The 19,517-nt window shown below is 48.5% G+C and overlaps 1 protein-coding gene across 1 annotated transcript; it reads right to left on the bottom strand.

Moving 5' to 3' along the window:
• Positions 1-1,050: 1,050 nt before the first annotated feature.
• LOC105484767 (BTG anti-proliferation factor 2) lies at positions 1,051-5,160 on the bottom strand. The gene is made up of 2 exons (XM_011746704.2): positions 4,919-5,160; positions 1,051-3,617 (listed from the first exon to the last, which is right to left on the bottom strand). Exons 1-2 carry the CDS (start codon positions 5,058-5,060, stop codon positions 3,283-3,285), a joined length of 477 nt encoding a protein of 158 aa, XP_011745006.1. The 5' UTR covers positions 5,061-5,160; the 3' UTR covers positions 1,051-3,282.
• Positions 5,161-19,517: the final 14,357 nt, after the last annotated feature.

Here is a 19,517-nt window from a genome sequence, read left to right as displayed (position 1 = left end):
GTCACAAACTTTTGGCTCTCACTCCAGTGTTTGCTGTCAGAAGTAGCTGCTCCTTGGCTAACCTGCAGCATTGGCATTCAGCTCCAGTGCATAGATCCTGAGGACTAGCTGCTCTTGTCTAACAAGACAAGTACGGTGGGTAGCAAATGGCAGCCCCAGAGATGACAAGAGCACCTTTACTGGGAATTGCCAACAATCCTGCCTTAGCCTGGGAAGGAGTTCATTACTTGCTGCTTACCAAACCCTGATTATTGAGACAGGCTCTGTCTTAATCATTTTTAATATGTTCAGTGCCTAGCACTTACTGACAATACATGCTTGCTAAATGAATGACTGACTGAATGAATGAATGAAATGAAGGACTGTCAAAAACAAAAAAACAAGATGCATAAGATGGAGATCTGACTAGACTAGGGAATGCTCAGACTAGAACCCTGTTACTTCTAGCATCTTCACAGGGAAATTAGAATCCTCATTAAAGGTGGAAGTAGGCTGGGCATGGTGGCTCACGCCTGTAATCCCAGCACTTTGGGAGGCGAAGGCAGGGGGACCACTTGAGCTCAGGAGTTTGAGACCAGCCTGGGCAACATGGCAAAACCCCGTCCCTACAAAAATTACAAAAATCAGCCAGGTGTGGTGGCACATGCCTGCAGTCTCAGCTACTCAAGAGGCAGAGGTGGGAGAATTATCTGAGCCCAGGAGGCAGAGGTTGCAATGAGCTGAGATTGCACCACTGCACTCCAGCCTGAGCGACAGAACGAGACCCTGTCTCAAAAACAAAACAAAAACAAAAAATAAACACACACACACACACAAAACAAAAAAAACAAAAAAAACAAAAACAGGGAAGTAACGAACTACTTTCCAGGGAAGAGGGGATGCTTGGAAATGGCCTAGCCATACAACCAGATTTTTCTTTTATGCCACCCACATGCTGTAGATTGAGTGCAACTGAGGAGAAATACTATTAAACGCAAAGAAAGGATTTGGATCTGAAAGGGAAACGCAAATGTACAATGTGAGAATTTTATCTTCTCTACGCCACACAAGTTTATCCTGCTACATTTTTATTAAAGTAACAAAAAGGTGTACATTTGTCCATAAGCTGTACATTCTTCCATATAAAAACACTATCATACAATTAGTAACCTTTGTCTTTTCTGTCAGAATAGCTTACAAACATGCTACTATTATTTATTTTTACTTAATAGGAGAGACAGGCCTGCTCAACAGTCCAGCTCGGGGGTTTCATTGTTTTTAAAGTGAACATCATCAAGAAGAGAAGAGAGACAAGATTAAGCATGAGACCATGGGGCTGCTTCTAAAAAGGCAGGGACCTGTTTGCAGACAAGATGCAAGAACACAGCCTGCAGTGATTCACAGCTTTGTTTCAACCCACAAGCCAGAAAATTAGCTCTTGGGTCTGTGGGCCCAAAGTGAACTTTAAAGCAATAAAGACTGGAAGCAGGGTCTGGGAAGGCAATACAAAATGTGGAGAGTTGAAAAGGAGGCAGAGCTGGCAGGAATGGGTAGGGAGAGTGTTTGGTAAATAGCACCTTTGAGTCAAAATTGAGCAGTTAAGAAATCCAGGAAAGGGGACTGGCTGTGGGGAGGGGAACCTGGGGGTAGAGGAAGTGGGGGAAGATTCCTCACTAAGGGGCAACAGCAGGAGGGTGGCCATCCTGGCCAAATGCCCTAGCCCTGTCCTTCTTTAGGTGATTCGGTTTGGGAAACTTGAGGTCTTTTGAGGACCCCTCATCCATGTCACTGAGAAATTGAAGGAAGGGAGTTTCTTCCCAGTGTAGCTTTCCACTTTTCTCCAACCCACAACAGTAAATATTGCACAAGTCTACGACAAATTTGGATTGTACTGAGAGAGACAGCAACCTTTCCCACAGATGCTCTGAGCACCAGGGAGAAAAAACAGTGCCCAAGGTTTGGCTTTTATTTAGTGTCGGCCCTGCAAGAATACCAAGTAGTCTTGCAGAACATGGGGCACTCTCCCATTCAGCCAAGGAATACATGCAAGGCTGACCAGCCAGCCATCATCCCAAGGAGAGCAGGAGAGATGGTTCCCTAAGCCCACCAGGGCATCAGGAGGTTCCGAGAGCCAGTTTTCCTCCAGACCCTCCTGGGACCCAGGGGGCATATTGCACAGTGACTGAGAACTCTTGTCCTAGAAAATAGGGTAGCTCCACGGCCCGACCGGAAGGGAAGAGGGAGGAGAGGGTGAGAGGAGAGTTGTGCTTTTGAAAAGAAGGCAGTAATAGAGGACCTGGAGTTCCCTGTAGCTTTTGAGCCACCTCTCAAAGGGATCATGGCAGCAGCAACAAGACTTCCATGTGGTTCCAAAAAGAAGAGTTTGGCCAAAAAACATCCCCAGTGGATACTCTTTGGGTCCCAAAATTCCATTGCAAATCACCCCCAAATTATTTGCCACACATACACACAAAGCAGCACTAGCAAAGCAAAGGTTTTGTGCAGAGTTCCCTCCCATCCTAACCCCAGTAACTTCCAGTTCCCTCCTCCCCCCTCAGAAACAAAACAAAACAAAACAAAAACCCCCAAAGCTTTAGATTCCTGGCTGGAGAGCAACATCTATAGGCCCCTGAGGGTAGAATTAGAAACAAGTCCTGATTTCAAGAAAAGCTGCTTAGGACAGTAGGAATCAGGAGAGGCCTTTTCACTCTCTGCCCAGGACCTCATTAGAAAATTAAAAGAAATATAAAGTATAATTAAAAAGAAAAAGAAAAAAAAAAAAAGATAACATAGTATTATTTAAGTCCAGCCATGAATGCCCCTGAGTAATAGAGGAGCCAGGGATGCAGGTGTCTGGCTGGGGGAGACAGAGAGTTCTGAACTTGGCCTCTCTTCCTCCCCCAGGGCAAATCCCAACCTCTCTGTTCACAGTTGCTAATCTTGCTCGCTCCCTCTCCCATCTTCCTGGGGCGCTAGCCAAACGTCTCCCACTTCACCTTGGCTAGGTCTACCCCCTAACAGCTCCCCCTCCTATAGGCAGACACTGGCTCACAGACTCAAGCACACACAACAGTTCTCTCCAAAGGCACCTGGGGAGGCCACTTCCAAGCAGCTCCCTTGAAGGATTTTTTTTCTTAAAAAAAATCTTTTGGTTTTTTTCCTCCTCTTTTCTTAAAAAAAAAAAAATAATATATATATAAATAGCTCTTCATTTAAAAATACAGTTCCCCAGGTTGAGGTATGTGGTGGCCTGTTGTCACGGCAGCATGAGCACGGCGGCGCCCAGGGCGGGGGCAGAGGGGTCTAGCTGGAGACCGCCATCACGTAGTTCTTGGAGGGGCTGCTCCGGCCCAGCAGCACTTGGTTCTTGCAGGTGAGGAGCCCACAGGAGGCGGCCACTGGGGCCTCCTCGTACAAGACGCAGATGGAGCCGTCCTCCCCAATGCGGTAGGACACCTCATAGGGGTCCACCCACAGGGTCAGCTCGCTGGGCAGCAGCTGGTGCAGCTGGGGCTGGCTGAGTCCGATCTGGCTGGCCACCCTGCTGATGATGGGGTCCATCTTGTGGTTGATGCGAATGCAGCGGTAGCCCGAGCCCTTGGACGGCTTTTCAGGAAACCAGTGGTGTTTGTAGTGCTCTGTGGAGACAGGACGGGGGGAGATGCCCTGGTTAGAGCAGCTGGGCCATGGATACTACCACAGAGCAGGGAGGAGGGTCAAGGAACAGGAGAGGAAGGGGCCCTTTAAGTAAGGGAGGTGGATTCCTCTGAGTTCCAGGACCCTCTTGCCACTTAGCAGAGAAAATTTTATGGAAGCTGGAGAGATCTGCTTTCCTGCTTCCAGAACGTGTGTGTGTGTGTGTGTGTGTGTGTGTGTGTGTGTGTATGTTGGGAGGGGATTCCAGAGCTCTGGGGTACTCTCCAGTGGCCAGTGTATTGCTTTTGGCACACCCCCAGTTTCAGGAGGGAAGGGTGTGACTGGGGCTGGCATGTCCAGGCAGGGCCTCTGGAGACCTGTGAGCTGAAGTTTCAGGGCCAGGAAGGCTGCCAACATTGTTGGGTCCACAGCAAGTAATTGGGCCTCCCACCCTGTGTTCCCTCTGCTTCCTTCAGAAGAGTCAGGGAACCTTCCTTAGCAGTGCCCAAGGGAGTGAAAACTGGGTTGTTTTGATGAAACATCTGTTTTTCTCAGAAGGCAGGGTCTGTGTGGGTGCGTTCCGAGATGGCTATCGCTTCCCCAAACTGACAGCAACCAGCTAGAAACAGCTGGGAGAGAGGTCTCTCCCCAGCCAGCGAGCGGGCTGCTTATCTCTTCACCTCCCAACTCGAAGGCCAGCAGGGCAGGGTCACCAGCTACCAGGCTCTCCTCCCTACCACAATAGGTGGCAGATGGCTAAGGGGAACCAAAGAGAACACAAAGGGGGCCCAAATTCCAACTTGAAGCGAGTCAGCAACCAGTGGACTGCCCCAGGCACAGCGCACCCCGACCGGCAGGAAGAACGGCACTGGGACTCCGAGTTGTTGAAAAGGCTCGACTGCACCTTCTTCCCTCATCGGGACCCCTCGGCCGACCGGGCGGCCCGCAACAACATCCATCGAGGGTCTTAAGATCTCGAGGGTCCAGCGAGGGAGACGAGCCCGTAATGAGACCGGGGCATAAGCTGGGGACTCGGGCTGGCACTCCAGGACCAGGGTTTGCGCCTCCGAGAGCGTGGAGGGGCGCGCCCCATCAGAACAGCCACGGGCCGAGACCCGAGCACAGGGTTGGGGAGGAAGACCCAGGAAACTGGGGACTGCGGGCCGCCCCGGGGGTCGGAGGAGGGCCACCGAGTCCCAAAGCTGCTCCTGTGGGTGACCCTGCCGCAGGAGTAAAGGAAAGACGGCCCTGGCAGGGAGGGGGCCGACCCCCGGTGGCGCCAGGCCCCTCGGCACGCGCTCACCTGTGAGTGCCTCCTGGAGCGCCCCGCTGAAGACCTTAAGCCGCTGCTCGCTCACGCAGCCCCGGGTCCTCAGGAGGCTGGAGAGGAAGCCTACGGCGGCGGCGATCTCCGGGAGCATGTCGGTTCCCTTCCCGTGGCTCATGTCGCGCGCGGCTCGGGCTCAGTGAGAGGTCTCGGGTGGGAAGTACGGGTCCACAAGCCAGCGCTGCCCTGGCCGCTGCTCGGGCTCTGCCCGGACTTTCCCCGGGCCGCCTTTTTCAGGAGGTCCAGGGAGGTGGGGACAACCGGTGGCGGCGCTCATTGGCCGCGGCCAACGGATGGGGGCGGGGCTCGGGCCCGCCCCGCCCCGCCCCGCGCTCCGGCGCTCTTCCCCGCCCCCGCCACCCCAGCCCCCGCCCTCGCAGCCTTGGCGGCGCTGAGGTCATCGCTCGCTGACGTCAGTGCTAGGAACCTGCGCCCGGCTGAGCTGAGCGAGACGAGAGGAGAAAGCGAGGCTCGGGGAGGAGGCTCCCGAGTACTCCGCGCCGGGCAGGCCCCGGCCTCGCCTCTCCTCCCATTTTTAAGGCTCGGGTTAGAGGCCACCTCCTCCGAGAAGCCTTCGGTGACACCACCAGAAGGCTTCCCAGAACCGTTCCCAGGTGGTTCCCCTTTCGGATTCCCACAGCATTTTCCAACCATACACGGTCAGAACCACTCACCAGGACGTGTTGTCACCATTTTACCTCTTTGCCTCGTCTCTTAACTAGATGAAATGGGTTCCTCTTGGCTCTTTGGAAAGGGAGGCTGTCTTCTGCTTATTTCCGTAGTAATCCCACCTCCCACAACAAGTTCCGTTCTGCAGCAATGCCTTTTCTCTTGCTGAGAAACATTCAAGTCTAAGTTTTATGGTGGATAGGGGTAGGGGGTGTGTTGCAAGACTTTTGTCTTCTTAACTTATTTTTCTAGTTCTCACTTTCCTTAAGTGCTAATTTTTTTGAATTAGTAGTCTGCTCTCAACTGTACATATTTTTCCGTCCACTCCCTCCTTCCCCAGCCGTCTTCCTTCCTTATTGTGGATTGGACCTTCTCGAGAAAGAATCCGGCCTCAGTCTCCCTCTTCCACACTCAGGGACCGCCACCATCACAGGCACTCGGTGGATGTCTTCCGAATGGGGATAACTTCTACCCAACACCCCGAAGCCTGGCCCAGGGTCTGGCATACAGATGCCCAGTGTTTGTAAGGTGACTCAAACCCAATGGCCTCTGTAAATTCCTATTTTCCTTGAACTCTGAGCCCTCTGACCACCTTCTGGAAGCAGTGTCTCTGTCCTTTTTCCTTATGCCCCAGGCTTCTCCACCCCACTGCCTGGCTGTGCTGGCCCTGGATCCCTTCCTGCCCCGTTCCCCACACTATGTCTCCTCAGTCCTCCTCCCTTTTCTCTAGGCTGCCTTTCCTTGGAGAGGTCCTATGCATGTAGTCTGCCTTGATGTTTACTGTTTTACAGTGACTTTTCTCATCTGCACAGTCTGTCCTCCTGTCTTTCCATCCTGCTCCTGTTCCCACCAGCTCTGTCCTCTCCCTCAGATGTCCAGCCACCACCTCAATGTGAGCGGAAGCCCATTGTCTTCTCCAAAGCTAGCTCCCTCTTGATCTCCATTTCTGTCAGCCATACCATCATTTCCCAGTCACTCTGTACAGAAAGGTCAGCCTCTCCTTGTACTTTGCTCCCCAGATCCAGTCCCCAAATCGGTTGCTTCTTTCTGTCTAGATGGTTGCAGTGGATTCCATCCAGTCCCATCCCCAGGCCACCCTTCCCACTGTTAGTGGAGTTCCCTTGGTAAAATACTTAATTCCCTAGCTCTTCTCTTGATCAGGTCATTCCGAAACATCCCCTCCCAGATTGGTCTACTAATTCCAGTCCAGACTCCTTTGCCTAATGTTTAAGACCCTTCATAATTTAGCCCCATTTACCTTTTTAGGTTTCTGCTACTTTGTGTTCCAGGGTCACTCTTCTCACTGCCCTCTAAGTATCACAGCGAATCTACAGCCTGGATCCCTCAACAGTTTGCCCATGATCCCCATCTCTGCCCTGTAACGTGGTCCCCATTCCATGCATGCCTGAACATGCATGACCTTGCTGCTCCGTGGCTCATGTCCTTATCTCCTGCATACATCATTGTCTCTACCACGCCCCACCCCCACCTCAATCTCTCACACTGCTGAAGGTACAGTGTAATATTGGTCTTCCACCTTGAAAGCCTATGCTGACCATTCTCTCGAGGCTGAGTTAGTCATCCATACCATTCACTGGGCATTCACAATCTATCATTTGGCATTGTTAGTGATCTTTTTAGAGACTCAACCACAGTTTGCAAGTTACTTGAAAACAGGTTACTATGCTCACATGTCCCACATTTCTGGGACAATTCAGAATTCAAATATGCTGCTCTACTGCTTCATATAACAAATCAAAACGACCCCAAATTCTAATATTTTGGCATTAAACGTATCTCTTAGACGGCCTCTTTCACTGGCTTCTCCCCAAACGCTGGATCAGGCCAGATGAGGCCATTACTCCTCCTCACTGAGGGGAAAGAATTATTTGTTACAGGAAACAGGGCTGACCCTGGAAACAAGTTAACTTAAAGATATACCAAACCATACAGACCAGGTGTCAGCAAGGCCAGAACTGACCAAGGTCAACCACTAAGGAAGTCAGGGAAATAGGTCAAGATATAGACAGCTATATAGGGTCATTCAGCACCTAAATCTGAAAACACCAACCATCTTCCTGGGTATGTCTGTGACAGGGGTGAGTCGTAGGAGATGCCTAACATCTCTTGCAACTGCACTGCTGAAAAAAATATTGTGGTAGCCCCTCACCTGTTTTTTGCTTTAGAAAATAGAATTCTGTCCTTATGTAGATTTTTCTGTCACTCACCAGGCCACATAGTGAATTCTCAAGAGAACCAGGACTGGGACCAAATTTTCTGACTTCAAGTATGGGACCTTTTCATTAGACTGTGGTGCCCTTCTGCTGCTGTTGCATGGGCCGCCGTCCTACAGAGCTGTCATTGCAGATGATGTAGTGAATGGGACAGGAGCCGGGAGGCTGGAACCCTTTGTCTCCACCGTTACCCAGGGTGTGTCTTGGCCTCCTCATTGGTGATTAGTTTGTGAACTTTGTGTAGGGCAGAGATGATCCATAAATACCAGAAGGCAGTGCCCCTGCTTTCTCCTCTTTTCTTTTTCTTTTTTTTTCTTTTTTTTTTTTTTTGAGATGGGATCTCGCTCTGTCATCAGGCTGGAGTGCAGTGGCCTGATCTCAGCTCACTGCAACCTCTGCCTCCCGGGTTCAAGCAATTCTCCTGCCTTAGCCTCCCGAGTAGCTGGGACTACAAGCATGTGCCACCATGCCCAGCTATTTTTGTATTTTTAGTAGAGGTGGGGTTTTATCATATTGGCCAGGATGATCTCAATCTCTTGACCTTGTGATCCACCCACCTCGGCTTCCCAAAGTGCTGGGATTACAGGTGTGAGCCATTGTGCCCAGACTCTCCTCTTTTCTTTCTATACACAAGCCTAGGGAGAGGAAGCTTAATTTATCTCACATTCAAAGTTCCCAAGTCAATATACAGCGTAGCCGGGTGTGGTAGCTCATGCCTGTAATCCCAGGACTTTGGGAGGCTGAGGCAGACTGATCATTTGAGGACAGGAGTTTGAGACCAGCCTGGCCAACATGGCGAAACCCAGTCTCTGCTAAAAATAAGTAATAATAATAATAATAATAATAAATTAGCTGGGTGTGGTGGCGGGCGCTGGTAAAGCCTACTCCAGAGGCTCAGGCAGCAGAATCGGTTGAACCCAGGAGGCAGAGTTTGCAGTGAGCCGAGATCACGACACTGCACTCCATCCTGGGCAACAGAGTGAGAATCCATCTCAAAACATAAAAAATAATTAATTAAAAATATACATATGCATACGGTGTAATTGTACTCAACTCTGGATTTAGGTTCTCAATCAATTTCTGAACAAATACATTATAATAGTCCCAACTGTTTTTGAAATTTCCTGAAACTGCTCTTAAATTGCTAGGACTAGAATCCTTAGAAGCTCTAAAAGTCAAGCTGTCACCCCTGCTTTTTTTCTTTGCATGTTGCCTGTTGCTTCCCATTCCTTGGTATAATCAAGGTGCTGTTTGAGCAGCAAGATAAGGAGAATGGGTCGCCTCTCCCTCCCCACCTGTCCTTCCTGCTTCTCTTTCTCCATTCCTGCCCTTCCTCCTCCTCCTCTTCCTCCTCATTCTTCTCTCCCTCCCTCCACTCCCACCCAAGGGTCTTGGGTTGAATTTTGAACTTTAAATGTTGACATGTGCTGACCAGTGACTTCACCCACTGAAGAGGGGGAATGGGGTGGTAGAAGTGAGGGTGGACTTCATTTATGCCTCATCTGGACCAGAACTTCTGTCCCATTTGACCTCAGACCTATTGATTCCTCTAGTCCTGGTTGCTCACCTCGCCTACTTGCATGGCCCACCTGTGTGACCCACTCAGGAGTGACCCACCTGCTCTCTTCAGACCATATTCCCATTCAGAAGTGGGTCCCACTCCTCAGGCCTCTGTGCTGGCGCTGTTTGTGGGGTTAGCATGCAGCCCTGCTCTCCATTTCCAGCTCAGAAGCAACTGGATCTTTGTAAGTAATTTCTGTCTTTCCCAGAGCCCTGTTGGGCCTGTGGGGACTTGGCTTGGTTGCCTCAATTTTCTGAGCACAGGTAGAAACCTGAGGTTGAGTGAGGCAGGCAGAGGCTGGGCTGAGATATTCTAGGAGGATAACATCAGGTCATTTCTATACCATGCAGAGTATATTTTTTGTTGGTCTGTGTGTGTGTGTCAGTGTGGTTAGGGAGTTATTAGTATATATATTTGAGTGAGCATACATACTTAGATTGCACTTGGGCTCTGATGTGTGTGGGTAGCAGGGAATATGGATATGTGTTCGCTATGTTAATAAGCACATACAATGGTATCTGTTGAAGAAGGACGTCTTGTGAAATGTTATGATAGAGTGTACATTTTGGTGGAGTATGTCTGAGTATAGCTGGTGCAAATACTAATTTGATCTTTCCTCTTAACAGACCTCATTGGTGACAACTTGACTGTGCTGACCAGAGCTGATGAGAAACATCACCCGGGGAAGACCAGCTGCCTCTTCCTCACTTCCTAATCAGGGTGGAAATACTGCTAAATATATCACAACTCTTTGCAAGCATCATTGGGTAACGATCAGGACATCTTTGGGGGTTCACTATCAGTTTCTCACAAAGTTGAACCTTTCAAGGTCAGTTCTAGGCCAGCCAGTCTGGGAGTCATTCTTTAGAATCAGAAGAGAATTTAAGAAGAGGAGAAAATGACATTGTCTCTAAAACCTGCTAATGAGAACTACAGGAAGGTAGCTATTTTTAATATTTCTGGTTTGAACCCCTTCCTCCACCCCAGAATGAACTGAGAGTAGGGACAGAAATAGATAATGCAAAGATGATTAGGGTTGAGGGTAAGCAGAAAACTACCCATCTAGACTGAAGGAAGGCTTGCTAACACATCAGTAAGCAAACAGCTTTCTAATCTGCAGGTAACAAGTTTTACATCCCTGAGGACACTTTTTGAGATGGGACTTTGTTGTTTTTTGTTTTTTTGAGACAGAGTCTCGCTCTGTCACCCAGGCTGGAGTGCAGTGGTGCGGTCTTGGCTCACTGCAACTTCTGCCTTCCGGGTTCAAACGATTCTCCTGTCTCCGGCCTCCCAAGTACCTGGGATTACAGATGCACACCACCACCCCAGCTAATTTTTTTGTTGTTGTATTTTTAGTAGAGATAGGGTTTCATCATGTTGGTCAGGCGGGTCTTGAACTCCTGACCTTGTGATCTGCCCTCCTTGGCCTCCCAAAGTGCTAGGATTACAGGCGTGAGCCACCGCGCCCAGCCTGGGGCTTTTTGAGACCCTACTGAAGGCTGAAGAAGAGTGTGGAAGCTAAAGAGTAACCCATTCCACCACTTGTTCTGAAGATAGAAGAAGCAAAAAAAGATTAAATTGTACAAAAAGCACTTAAATTAGACAACAGAAGAATGTCCTGATACAAAGTAAGTGTCTAAGATGTGTTAAACAAGATGCCCACTCCAGCCAGGACTCAGACACTCCTGGGTAGAGAGCATCTTCACAGTTTGGGATGAAAGTGACTACACGGAGTGGTGGAGTGAAGGCTGCAGGCCCCTCCCCAAGGTGGCATCTAACCCCGGAGGTATCAGGACCTCAGAGGCTACCCACATGATTTCCAGCTGATGAGCAGAAATAGCCGTGGCAGGTGCAGGCTTCACTTGCTGCCACCAACTTGGGAGCTCACCAAACACCCAGTGGCCAAAAGCACCAGGGTCTCTCTAAGCCCCGGGCTCACCGCCAGGCAAGCTTGGGTGCTTGGGAGGGCCATGGTTCTTCACAGTGCAGCCCCTGGATTTCTTCTCAATTCACTCAACTCTCTCTCCTGAATCCCATCTGTGCAGCTCGGAAGTCACAAATTGGAACCCCTCAAGGCAAAGCTGAACATAGATACAAATGTTTTTGTCTGTGTAGTGTTTAAGCACTTAAAAAATTCGTTGTGAACATTTAATAATTAGGAAGTGTCAAAATGAAAACATCTAGAATTTCTCTGTAAAAACCAGAAGATCTGTTAACACTGATCCCACACTTCTATTTGGCAATGACTGGCCCCTAAGACAGGGAGTATGTCCTCTAGCTCACCACAGTCTCCACCATTACCTACTGCATCCCTGCTGAGACAAAGTGGTACTTGCCATTTAGTAAGGATGAATGCTGTTTTTTTTTTTTTTTAATTATACTTAATCCTCATTTACATTACCTGCCTTGATTTTGGATGTATTTGAATTTACATCTCCTCATAAAGAATAAATCTCAAAATCGTCATCTCTAATTTCACCTTTATTACAGAGCTTCCAATTCATTTTTTTTCCAATTGAGAGGTGGGCACCTTTGGAGCATTTTTCTGGTGTTTCAGTCTCAACATGTAACAGATCAAAGATACTTCTCTCCCTTCTTCCTTGTTTCTTAGTTCTTTCTCTCTCTCCATAGTATTACCCTTCTTTTTTCTGCTTTAAAAACCTTCAATAGCGTCCCATTGCCTGTAGTACTAATTAAAAATGTCTCATCTGACATTCAAATGGCTGCGTACCAAGGGGCCTTAGGATACCCATTCAGATCACCCAGGAAGTCTGATAAAAATTCAGTTCATGCAGCCTCTCCCTGAGATTCCGGACCCCACCCACCTCAAACTACTGAATCAGATATTCACTATGTGTGTGTATATGTATATATTTATATAACTACGTGTGTGTGTGTGTATATATTATATTATATATATATATATATATTTTTTTTTTTTTTTCTTTTTGAGACGAAGTCTCACTCTGTCACCCAGGTTGGAGTGCAATGGCGAGATCTCAGCTCACTGCAACCTCTGCCCACCCGGGTTCAAGTGATTCTCCTGCCTCAGGCTCCCGAGTAGCTGGGATTACAGGCACCTGCCACCACGCCTGGCTAATTTTTGTATTTTAAGTAGAGATGGGGTTTCACCATCTTGGCCAGGCTGGTCTTGAACTCCTGACCTCGTGATCCACCCACCTCAGCCTCCCAAAGTGCTAGATTACAAGTGTGAGCCACCTCGCCTGGCCTTTAGTTATTAGGTATATGAGAGGTAATTTATAGGAAGCACCTAGCATAGTACCTAAATATTACAGATGCTCAGCAAACCATATCTCATAATTGCCAACTGTCAGAAGCAGGCTTTTCAGAAATCATCTACACAAAAATTTTAATTCTTCAGATGAAGAAAAGAAAGCTGTGAGATGAAAAAAAAAATGTCCAAAGTCACACAGCTACTAGTGGCGAGGCTAGGACTAGAACCTAGATCTCCCACCCAGTCCAGGGCCCTTTCCATTAGGCCAGACTCCCATCATGTGACCCTGGCTTTATTCATGTATTTACTTACTCAAGGAATATTTATTGGGTTCCCCTGGGAGCCAGCGGTGGACTGTTGTGGGTTTGGGAGTTGGTGTTAGCATTCCAGGTGTCTATCTGGGGGCGAGGGCTGGAGGCTGAGTGCATGAGATGGTCACTTGGAGACACACGGAGCCCAGGAGCAGGATGAGTTCAGCTACTCACATAGAAGTTGATATTTCCTCAGGTGGCAGCAGGAATTTAGAGTACAGAGAAAGGCCCTGAGCCTCGCAGCGGCCAAGAGGGCCCATGATGATGAGACAGTGGGGTAAATGAACTTCGGAGAAAGGCACGAGGAATGACGGCAGGGAAAGGCTAACACAGAGCAAGAAAGCATTGGTCCCTGCCGCCTCATCCTGAGGGGTGTTGGGTAAGGCAGAAAAACAGGTTTCTCTTGACACAGCCCGTTTGAGGGAATGCCAGGAGATGGAGAAAATGTTTGGAGGGGATGAGGATATAGGGGACTTTTCTGGGCCCAAAGGGGGCTCAATGAAAGGGTTTGGAAAGGAGGGTGGTGAGAGTCAGACTAGCACAGAGCACGCCCACAGTGGAATGGGGATGAGAACATGTGCCCTTCGGACAGTGACCAGCATCCAAAGAGGGAGAGTGAGGATGTTAGGCTTGGCTGGGCCTTGGAGGTGGCAACCAAACACAGGGTTCCAGGAGAGAGGCCTGGCAACTGAGATATGAGACCCAGAGTGCTGGACAGGGCAGAGAAAGACAATCTCCAGGGAACTGCCACTTCTGCTCTCAGAGGCCAGCCACTGCCTTGACGACTGCAGAGTGGTCTCCGTGTCTTGCAGGGACAGGGCCTCCAGGGTCCTGGATGCAGGCTGTGTGCTCCCCTAACTCACCTCTTTATCCTGCACTACTCTGCATCGCATTGGCCCACACAGGCCCACTCTACCGCTTCTGGGAGGGAGGGGCTGGAAACTGTTAGGAATTCATCAAGCTTATAACTAAAGCTGACTCCATGCCAGGCCCCATCTGGGGAAGGAATCTGCTCCCCCAAAGGCATGTATTCCCCTGAGGGTTGCTCCTCAGCTGCTGTGCCCTACTAACCCACTAGTGTCTGTGGGAAGAGGAATGATCTGGACTTCTCACCCTCCTTTGCCAGCCTGGCTGTGTGGTCAGGGAAGAGTGAAGACAAGAAGGATGGCTGGGGGTACAGGAGAGAGAGTGAAGAGAGGATGAGGCGGGAGCTGGGGAGAGGGGGGAGACGTGGACAGATGGCCAGACCAATATTTGGCTGGAAAGGTCCCTAGTGATGTGTTTTTGTTTCTGCGACTCCCTCGGTGTATCAGGAGCAAAAGGATGGGAATGATCTGCTAACAGTCTGTTGTCCTGGAGGTCCCCCCAAGAATGTGACCTCCCACACCTTCTCCCTCTAGGCCTTCTCCTATGATAGGAGAAGGTGTGACTGAAAGTGCCGGAAACTCACAGGGGAACACATGGACTTGGGACAGAAGCAGATCTGAAGCTGAATTTATTGCCTCTTTCCCAAATTTAGAAGACAGACATGTTGTAAACCCTCCTCATCCTCACTCCCAGGGGCCCAGGATAAATCCCCTTTATCTCCAGACGAAAAACAAGAGAAGAGGCCCTGGACCTATTGGAGCTTCCCCAGATGTTGTTTTGGCAGAGCCGTAATGGGGCTGGGCCTCCTGGGGCTGAGTGTCTGGGGCAAGCAGGAAGCTGGCATCACAGCTGTGACAGCCAGAGACCACCTGGGGGGCAGGGGCTGAAGGGTGGAGGAAGACAGATTCAGAAAGGAGGACATGAGAAAGAGTCTAAAGAAGAGGTACTGCAGCTTCTCACCTGCGGCCCCCTGGCTCTCGGCCTGAGGTGCTTCTCTCCTGCACCATGGACTCAGGGCCGGGGCAGGTCAAGCATTTTTCCATCCATGTGGTTTGGAGGAAGGGACCAGGAGAAAGGGAGAGATGGTTGGACTTCTATAAGCCTTAGTTTGCTTATATGTAACAAACGAGTATTGGGCTAGGAGACCTACCCTGCCTCTTAATCTGTCATCTGTGGTTCACATTGACAACTCCTTGGGTCCTAGTGGAATACGTGATCACCTGCCAGCAAGAGAGGATTTTCCTGATTAGGTGACAGATATCCTGGAGCCCTACTTCCTGAGCGGATCCCATATCCAATTACTGGCCCAGTCCTGTCAGTCATCCTTTTGAAATACCTTCTACTCAGCATCACCGAAACCACCAACCGTTAGATGTTCTTGGATAGTTTCAGCAGTTCCCTAAGTGGTCTCTTTGCCCGAAGCGCTTCCCTTCCTGCCCTTCCCTCAGTCCACACTCTGCTGTCAGAGCTCCTAAACTACAGGTATGTCTTGTCTCTTTCATGCTTAACAGCTTTGAAGGCTCTCTACAGCTGAAAGTTTAATTCTTGGTTTGGCCTTCAAGGCCTTTACAATCTGGCCCAACCTCTAAGCTCAGTTAACCCATTCTCAGTGTTTCTCAAATACATACTTTGCACTTTCATACCATTGTGCCTTTGTAGTTTTAACAGTGAGGTCTTGCCATGTTGCCCAGGCTCCGGAGTGCAGTGCTTCTTCACAGGCATGACCATAGCTCCCTACAGCATCAAACTCCTCACCTCAAGCGATCAACCTGCCTCCGCCTCCTGAGTAGCTGAGTGCCCAGCTCATTGTACCTTTACTCATGTTATTTGCTCTGCCTGAAATTCTCTCTGTTCAGCTCTTTGTCCATCAAAAAGCTGACTGATTATTCAAGACTGGCTTCTATATTGTCTCCTGTGTGAAGTCTTCCTGGATTCACCATCACTCCATCTCCCTACTGGAATGAATCACTTCCTCCTCTGTGCACACATATATAAATATATATATACACACACACACATATGTATATACTCATATCCCAGTGTTACAGTTCATTGTGTAGACTTGTGAGATTGTGATTTCTTGAAGGCAAACACTGGGTTATACATTTATACTTCAGTGTCTGGCACATACTTTGGCCTCCAGCACACAGTGGGTACTCAGTGAAAACAATATTCTTCCCACATTATTGAAGAAAAAAGTAAGGCACATATAGGGCAATGGACATGTCAGGAAAGTCTCTAAAAAGGAGGCTGGGGTGGTGGGGGGTAGTGGGCTAGGGAAGGGTGGGAAAGGATTCTAAATCCTACTTCTTCCATCCCTTCCACTGAGAATAAGTTTGGGGAGGAGTGGAGAGGAATCTTTATTTAGATTACGAATGGGTGGTCTGAGCTGCTTGTTATGATATATTAGTCTTTTTGTGTGTGTGTGACAGGATCTCACTCTGTTGCTTAGGCTGGAGTACAGTGGTGCAGTCTCGGCTCACTGCAACCTCCATCTCCCATATTCAAGTTATTCTCCTGCCTCAGCTTCCTGAGTAGCTGGGATTACAGTTGTGCACCACCACACCTGGCTAATTTTTGTTATTTTTAGTAGAGATGGGGTTTCACCATGTTGGCCAGGCTGGTCTCGAACTCCTGACCTCGAGTGATCTGCCCACCTCGGCATCCCAAAGTGCTAGGATTATAGGTACCTGGCCTTATATCAGGCTTGTTTTGATGATGACTGGCCCTGATGGCATATAATTATGCTTTTTTATTTTGGTGTCCCCAGATGGGCCAATTAAATTTTTGAACTGACATATTTCTTCTAGTGTGGTGGGCAGAGCACATCCCTTGGAGCCACACTGGCTAGGTTCAAAGATAGCACACTTCCTAGCTGTGCTATCTTAGGCAAGTTATTGAAGCTCTCTGTGCCTTAATTTTTTATCTGTAAAATGAGATTAATAGTAATTCTTACCTCTTAGAGTTGTTGGGAGATTCAAATGAGTTTACAATACTTAGAATAGTGTCTGGCATATAATAGTGGTCAGTACATGTTAACTATTATTACTTATCACTTATACTTTGCTTACTTCCAAGAAGAATTTGAGATAGCTTAAAATATTAAACCACATAGAGGATAATTATATGTGTGTATTCGTATTATATTAAAGATCAGAAGTGAATTGGTAGTAGGAGGGAGAAAGAGAAAGATAAATTGTTTCAAACTTGTTTGAATCAGTTACTTCTTTGACACCTAAATTTATCTTTGAACTTCCGGGAAACCAAGGTAAAAAGGGAAATACCTGCATTATATAGTTTTCATTGTGAAATATAAGAAAGCATTCAAGTTAGCCTGTTAAAACCCACCCCCAGCAGCCCGCTCCATCCACACATTCCTCAAGAAGAAATTTATGATATGAATCCCTATATTGGAATAATTGGAGCCAAGGAATCTGAAGTTGTTCTCAGCTGGCATTTAGTATCTTCCTCAATTGGGTTTACCTTTAATAAAAGAGCCCATAATGACAACAGAAGTAATCAGGATAATGGCTGGGATAGTAGCAACCAATATCATCTCTACATTTCTTTCTATCCTTATTTCAGGATTTCCTTCCTTCTCTCTTGGCTCAGGAACTCTCTGAGGTCAGGGGTTGAGCCTCGCTCGGTCAGTCAGGTGGCCCCAGGTGGTTTCAGCTGCCTCCGTGCAGCATTAGAGTTATGTAGAAGCAAGGTGGAACCCATGGCAAAAACTCTTGAGGTGAATGGAGACAGGAAGGTTATAAGGTATGTCTAAGAGAGCTTTGAGACGATTGAGCTCCCAACATGTAACAGAATGATTATTTCAGTGGGAATGGGTAAGCTCCTAGAAAGATAACAACTCTCTGTCTCCTACCATTTGAATTCAGAGGACTCTATTGTAAGTCAATATCCTTATATAAAAACATTGCATAAGTCCAGGAAGACCACCACCATGATCCTCCAACCTGACCTGCCAGGCTTAAAAACAGCGGCTCTGCGGGGCAAGGTGGCTCAAACCTGTAATCCCAGCACTTTGGGAGGCTGAGGCGGGTAGATCTTCTGAGGTCAGAAGTTCAAGACCAGCCTGACCAACATGGAGAAACCCCGTCTCTACTAAAATTACAAAATTAGCAAGGTGTGGTGGTGCTTGCCTGTAATCCCAGCTACTCAGGAGGCTGAAGCAGAAGAATCGCTTGAACCCAGGAGGCGGAGGTTGCAGGGAGCCGAGATCGTGCCATTGCACTCCAGCCTGGGCAACAAGAGTGAAACTCCATCTCAAAAAAAAAAATATGGCTCTTTGCCTAAGAACTTACACACTCAGAAGCTTTGGACCTATCTCGTTGAATTCTTCACGTTCAGAGGTGTGGGTGGGGATTAGAGCTGAAATACTCCGCAGAAGAAAACAAGAGAAATCTCTATTTTTGTTCCTGAGAGAGAGGAGCAAAAAAAAGGGGGTTGAGTAACCTTAAAATGGTGTTGGGAGGGCCTAGAGCCTGTGTGAGAGAGGAAGCTGAGGGAAGTTTAAAAACAGAAATGCCCAATGTTTCCTTTCTGAGCTGTTTACATTTTTGTGAAATTAACCCCCTCAGGAGACCCCAATCTTCACTAACGCCCATGATGCACGTACAGACCTTGTAAGGAGTTCGTATGAAGAAGCAAGAGACAGGGCTGACACGGATCACAACAGTGAGTGCTCAGGCTCAGCAGGATTACTCCTAAATGGAACTGGCTTGAGATCCCAAAGCCAGAGGCACTGATGAGAAGGAATATCTTCCCCACCCTCCATCCCCACTTCCAGGGGAATCTGGAATATTTTGAGGAAGACCGTTGGGTCACTCATCGATCTTCAAATAAAACATGAAACCAATCTTGCCCAGCGCCTAAAGAGCAGTTGGCCACAGCTGACAAACAGTTTACCCAGCGGGAGCATGGAATTAGGTGTCACCTTCAATGCCTGATGTTTAATGAGGACAACCATCTCCAAAGGGAGGTTACCTGCCTGCCCACTGTGCAGTCTACTTCTAGGCAACCTAGCACAGTCCTCCCTGAGAGGGGGTTCCATGGGGCTCATTGAAGACAGTGAGTGGGGAGGAAAATCCTGCAGAAATTTACCATGTCTGGCTGGCCCTATGGCCCACTGCCATTTACATATGGGTCACAAATCAATCACTTGACCTCATGATCTGAATACCTTTTGTCCTCTTTGTCCTAGAGTGATCAAAGGAAGGAGATTTAGTCCCCACCCTCAGAGATAGAGAGTGTGGGCTCTTCATTCTGACTGGGGGGAAATGGTTCCTGCCCGCAGGACACTCCGAGTTCCCAAGGAGGGAGAAGTGTCCACATCGAGGACACAGATCAAAGCTGCCAGTAGACAGGCGAATGTGGGCAGAGCCGCACTGCACAAACACGATTCACAATTAACCAAGGAGTTGGAGTGAAGGTGCCAGCAGGAAATAGCTTGTTGGGCCTGGGAGTTTTGAGCTGAGCTGGATTTGGAGGGAGAGAGTTCTTACTAGCAGCAACAGAAGACAGTCATGTGCTGCACGGTGTCCAGTACAGTGCAAGGCGTTTGCACAATGACCGCTCACCCGCAGTTCCCCTCCCTGCTAGAAGGGTAATCTCAAGCACGCTCACCACTTGCTTACTAATAGAGGCCCCAAACAGCTCGCCACAATGCACACAAGAGGCAGACTCCGGA

This window comes from Macaca nemestrina, chromosome 1 (genome assembly GCF_043159975.1).
Source record: "Macaca nemestrina isolate mMacNem1 chromosome 1, mMacNem.hap1, whole genome shotgun sequence".
Taxonomy (NCBI): domain Eukaryota; kingdom Metazoa; phylum Chordata; class Mammalia; order Primates; family Cercopithecidae; genus Macaca; species Macaca nemestrina.
Note: the sequence above shows the minus strand (reverse complement) of the source record. Positions and strands in the feature narration are given on the sequence as shown.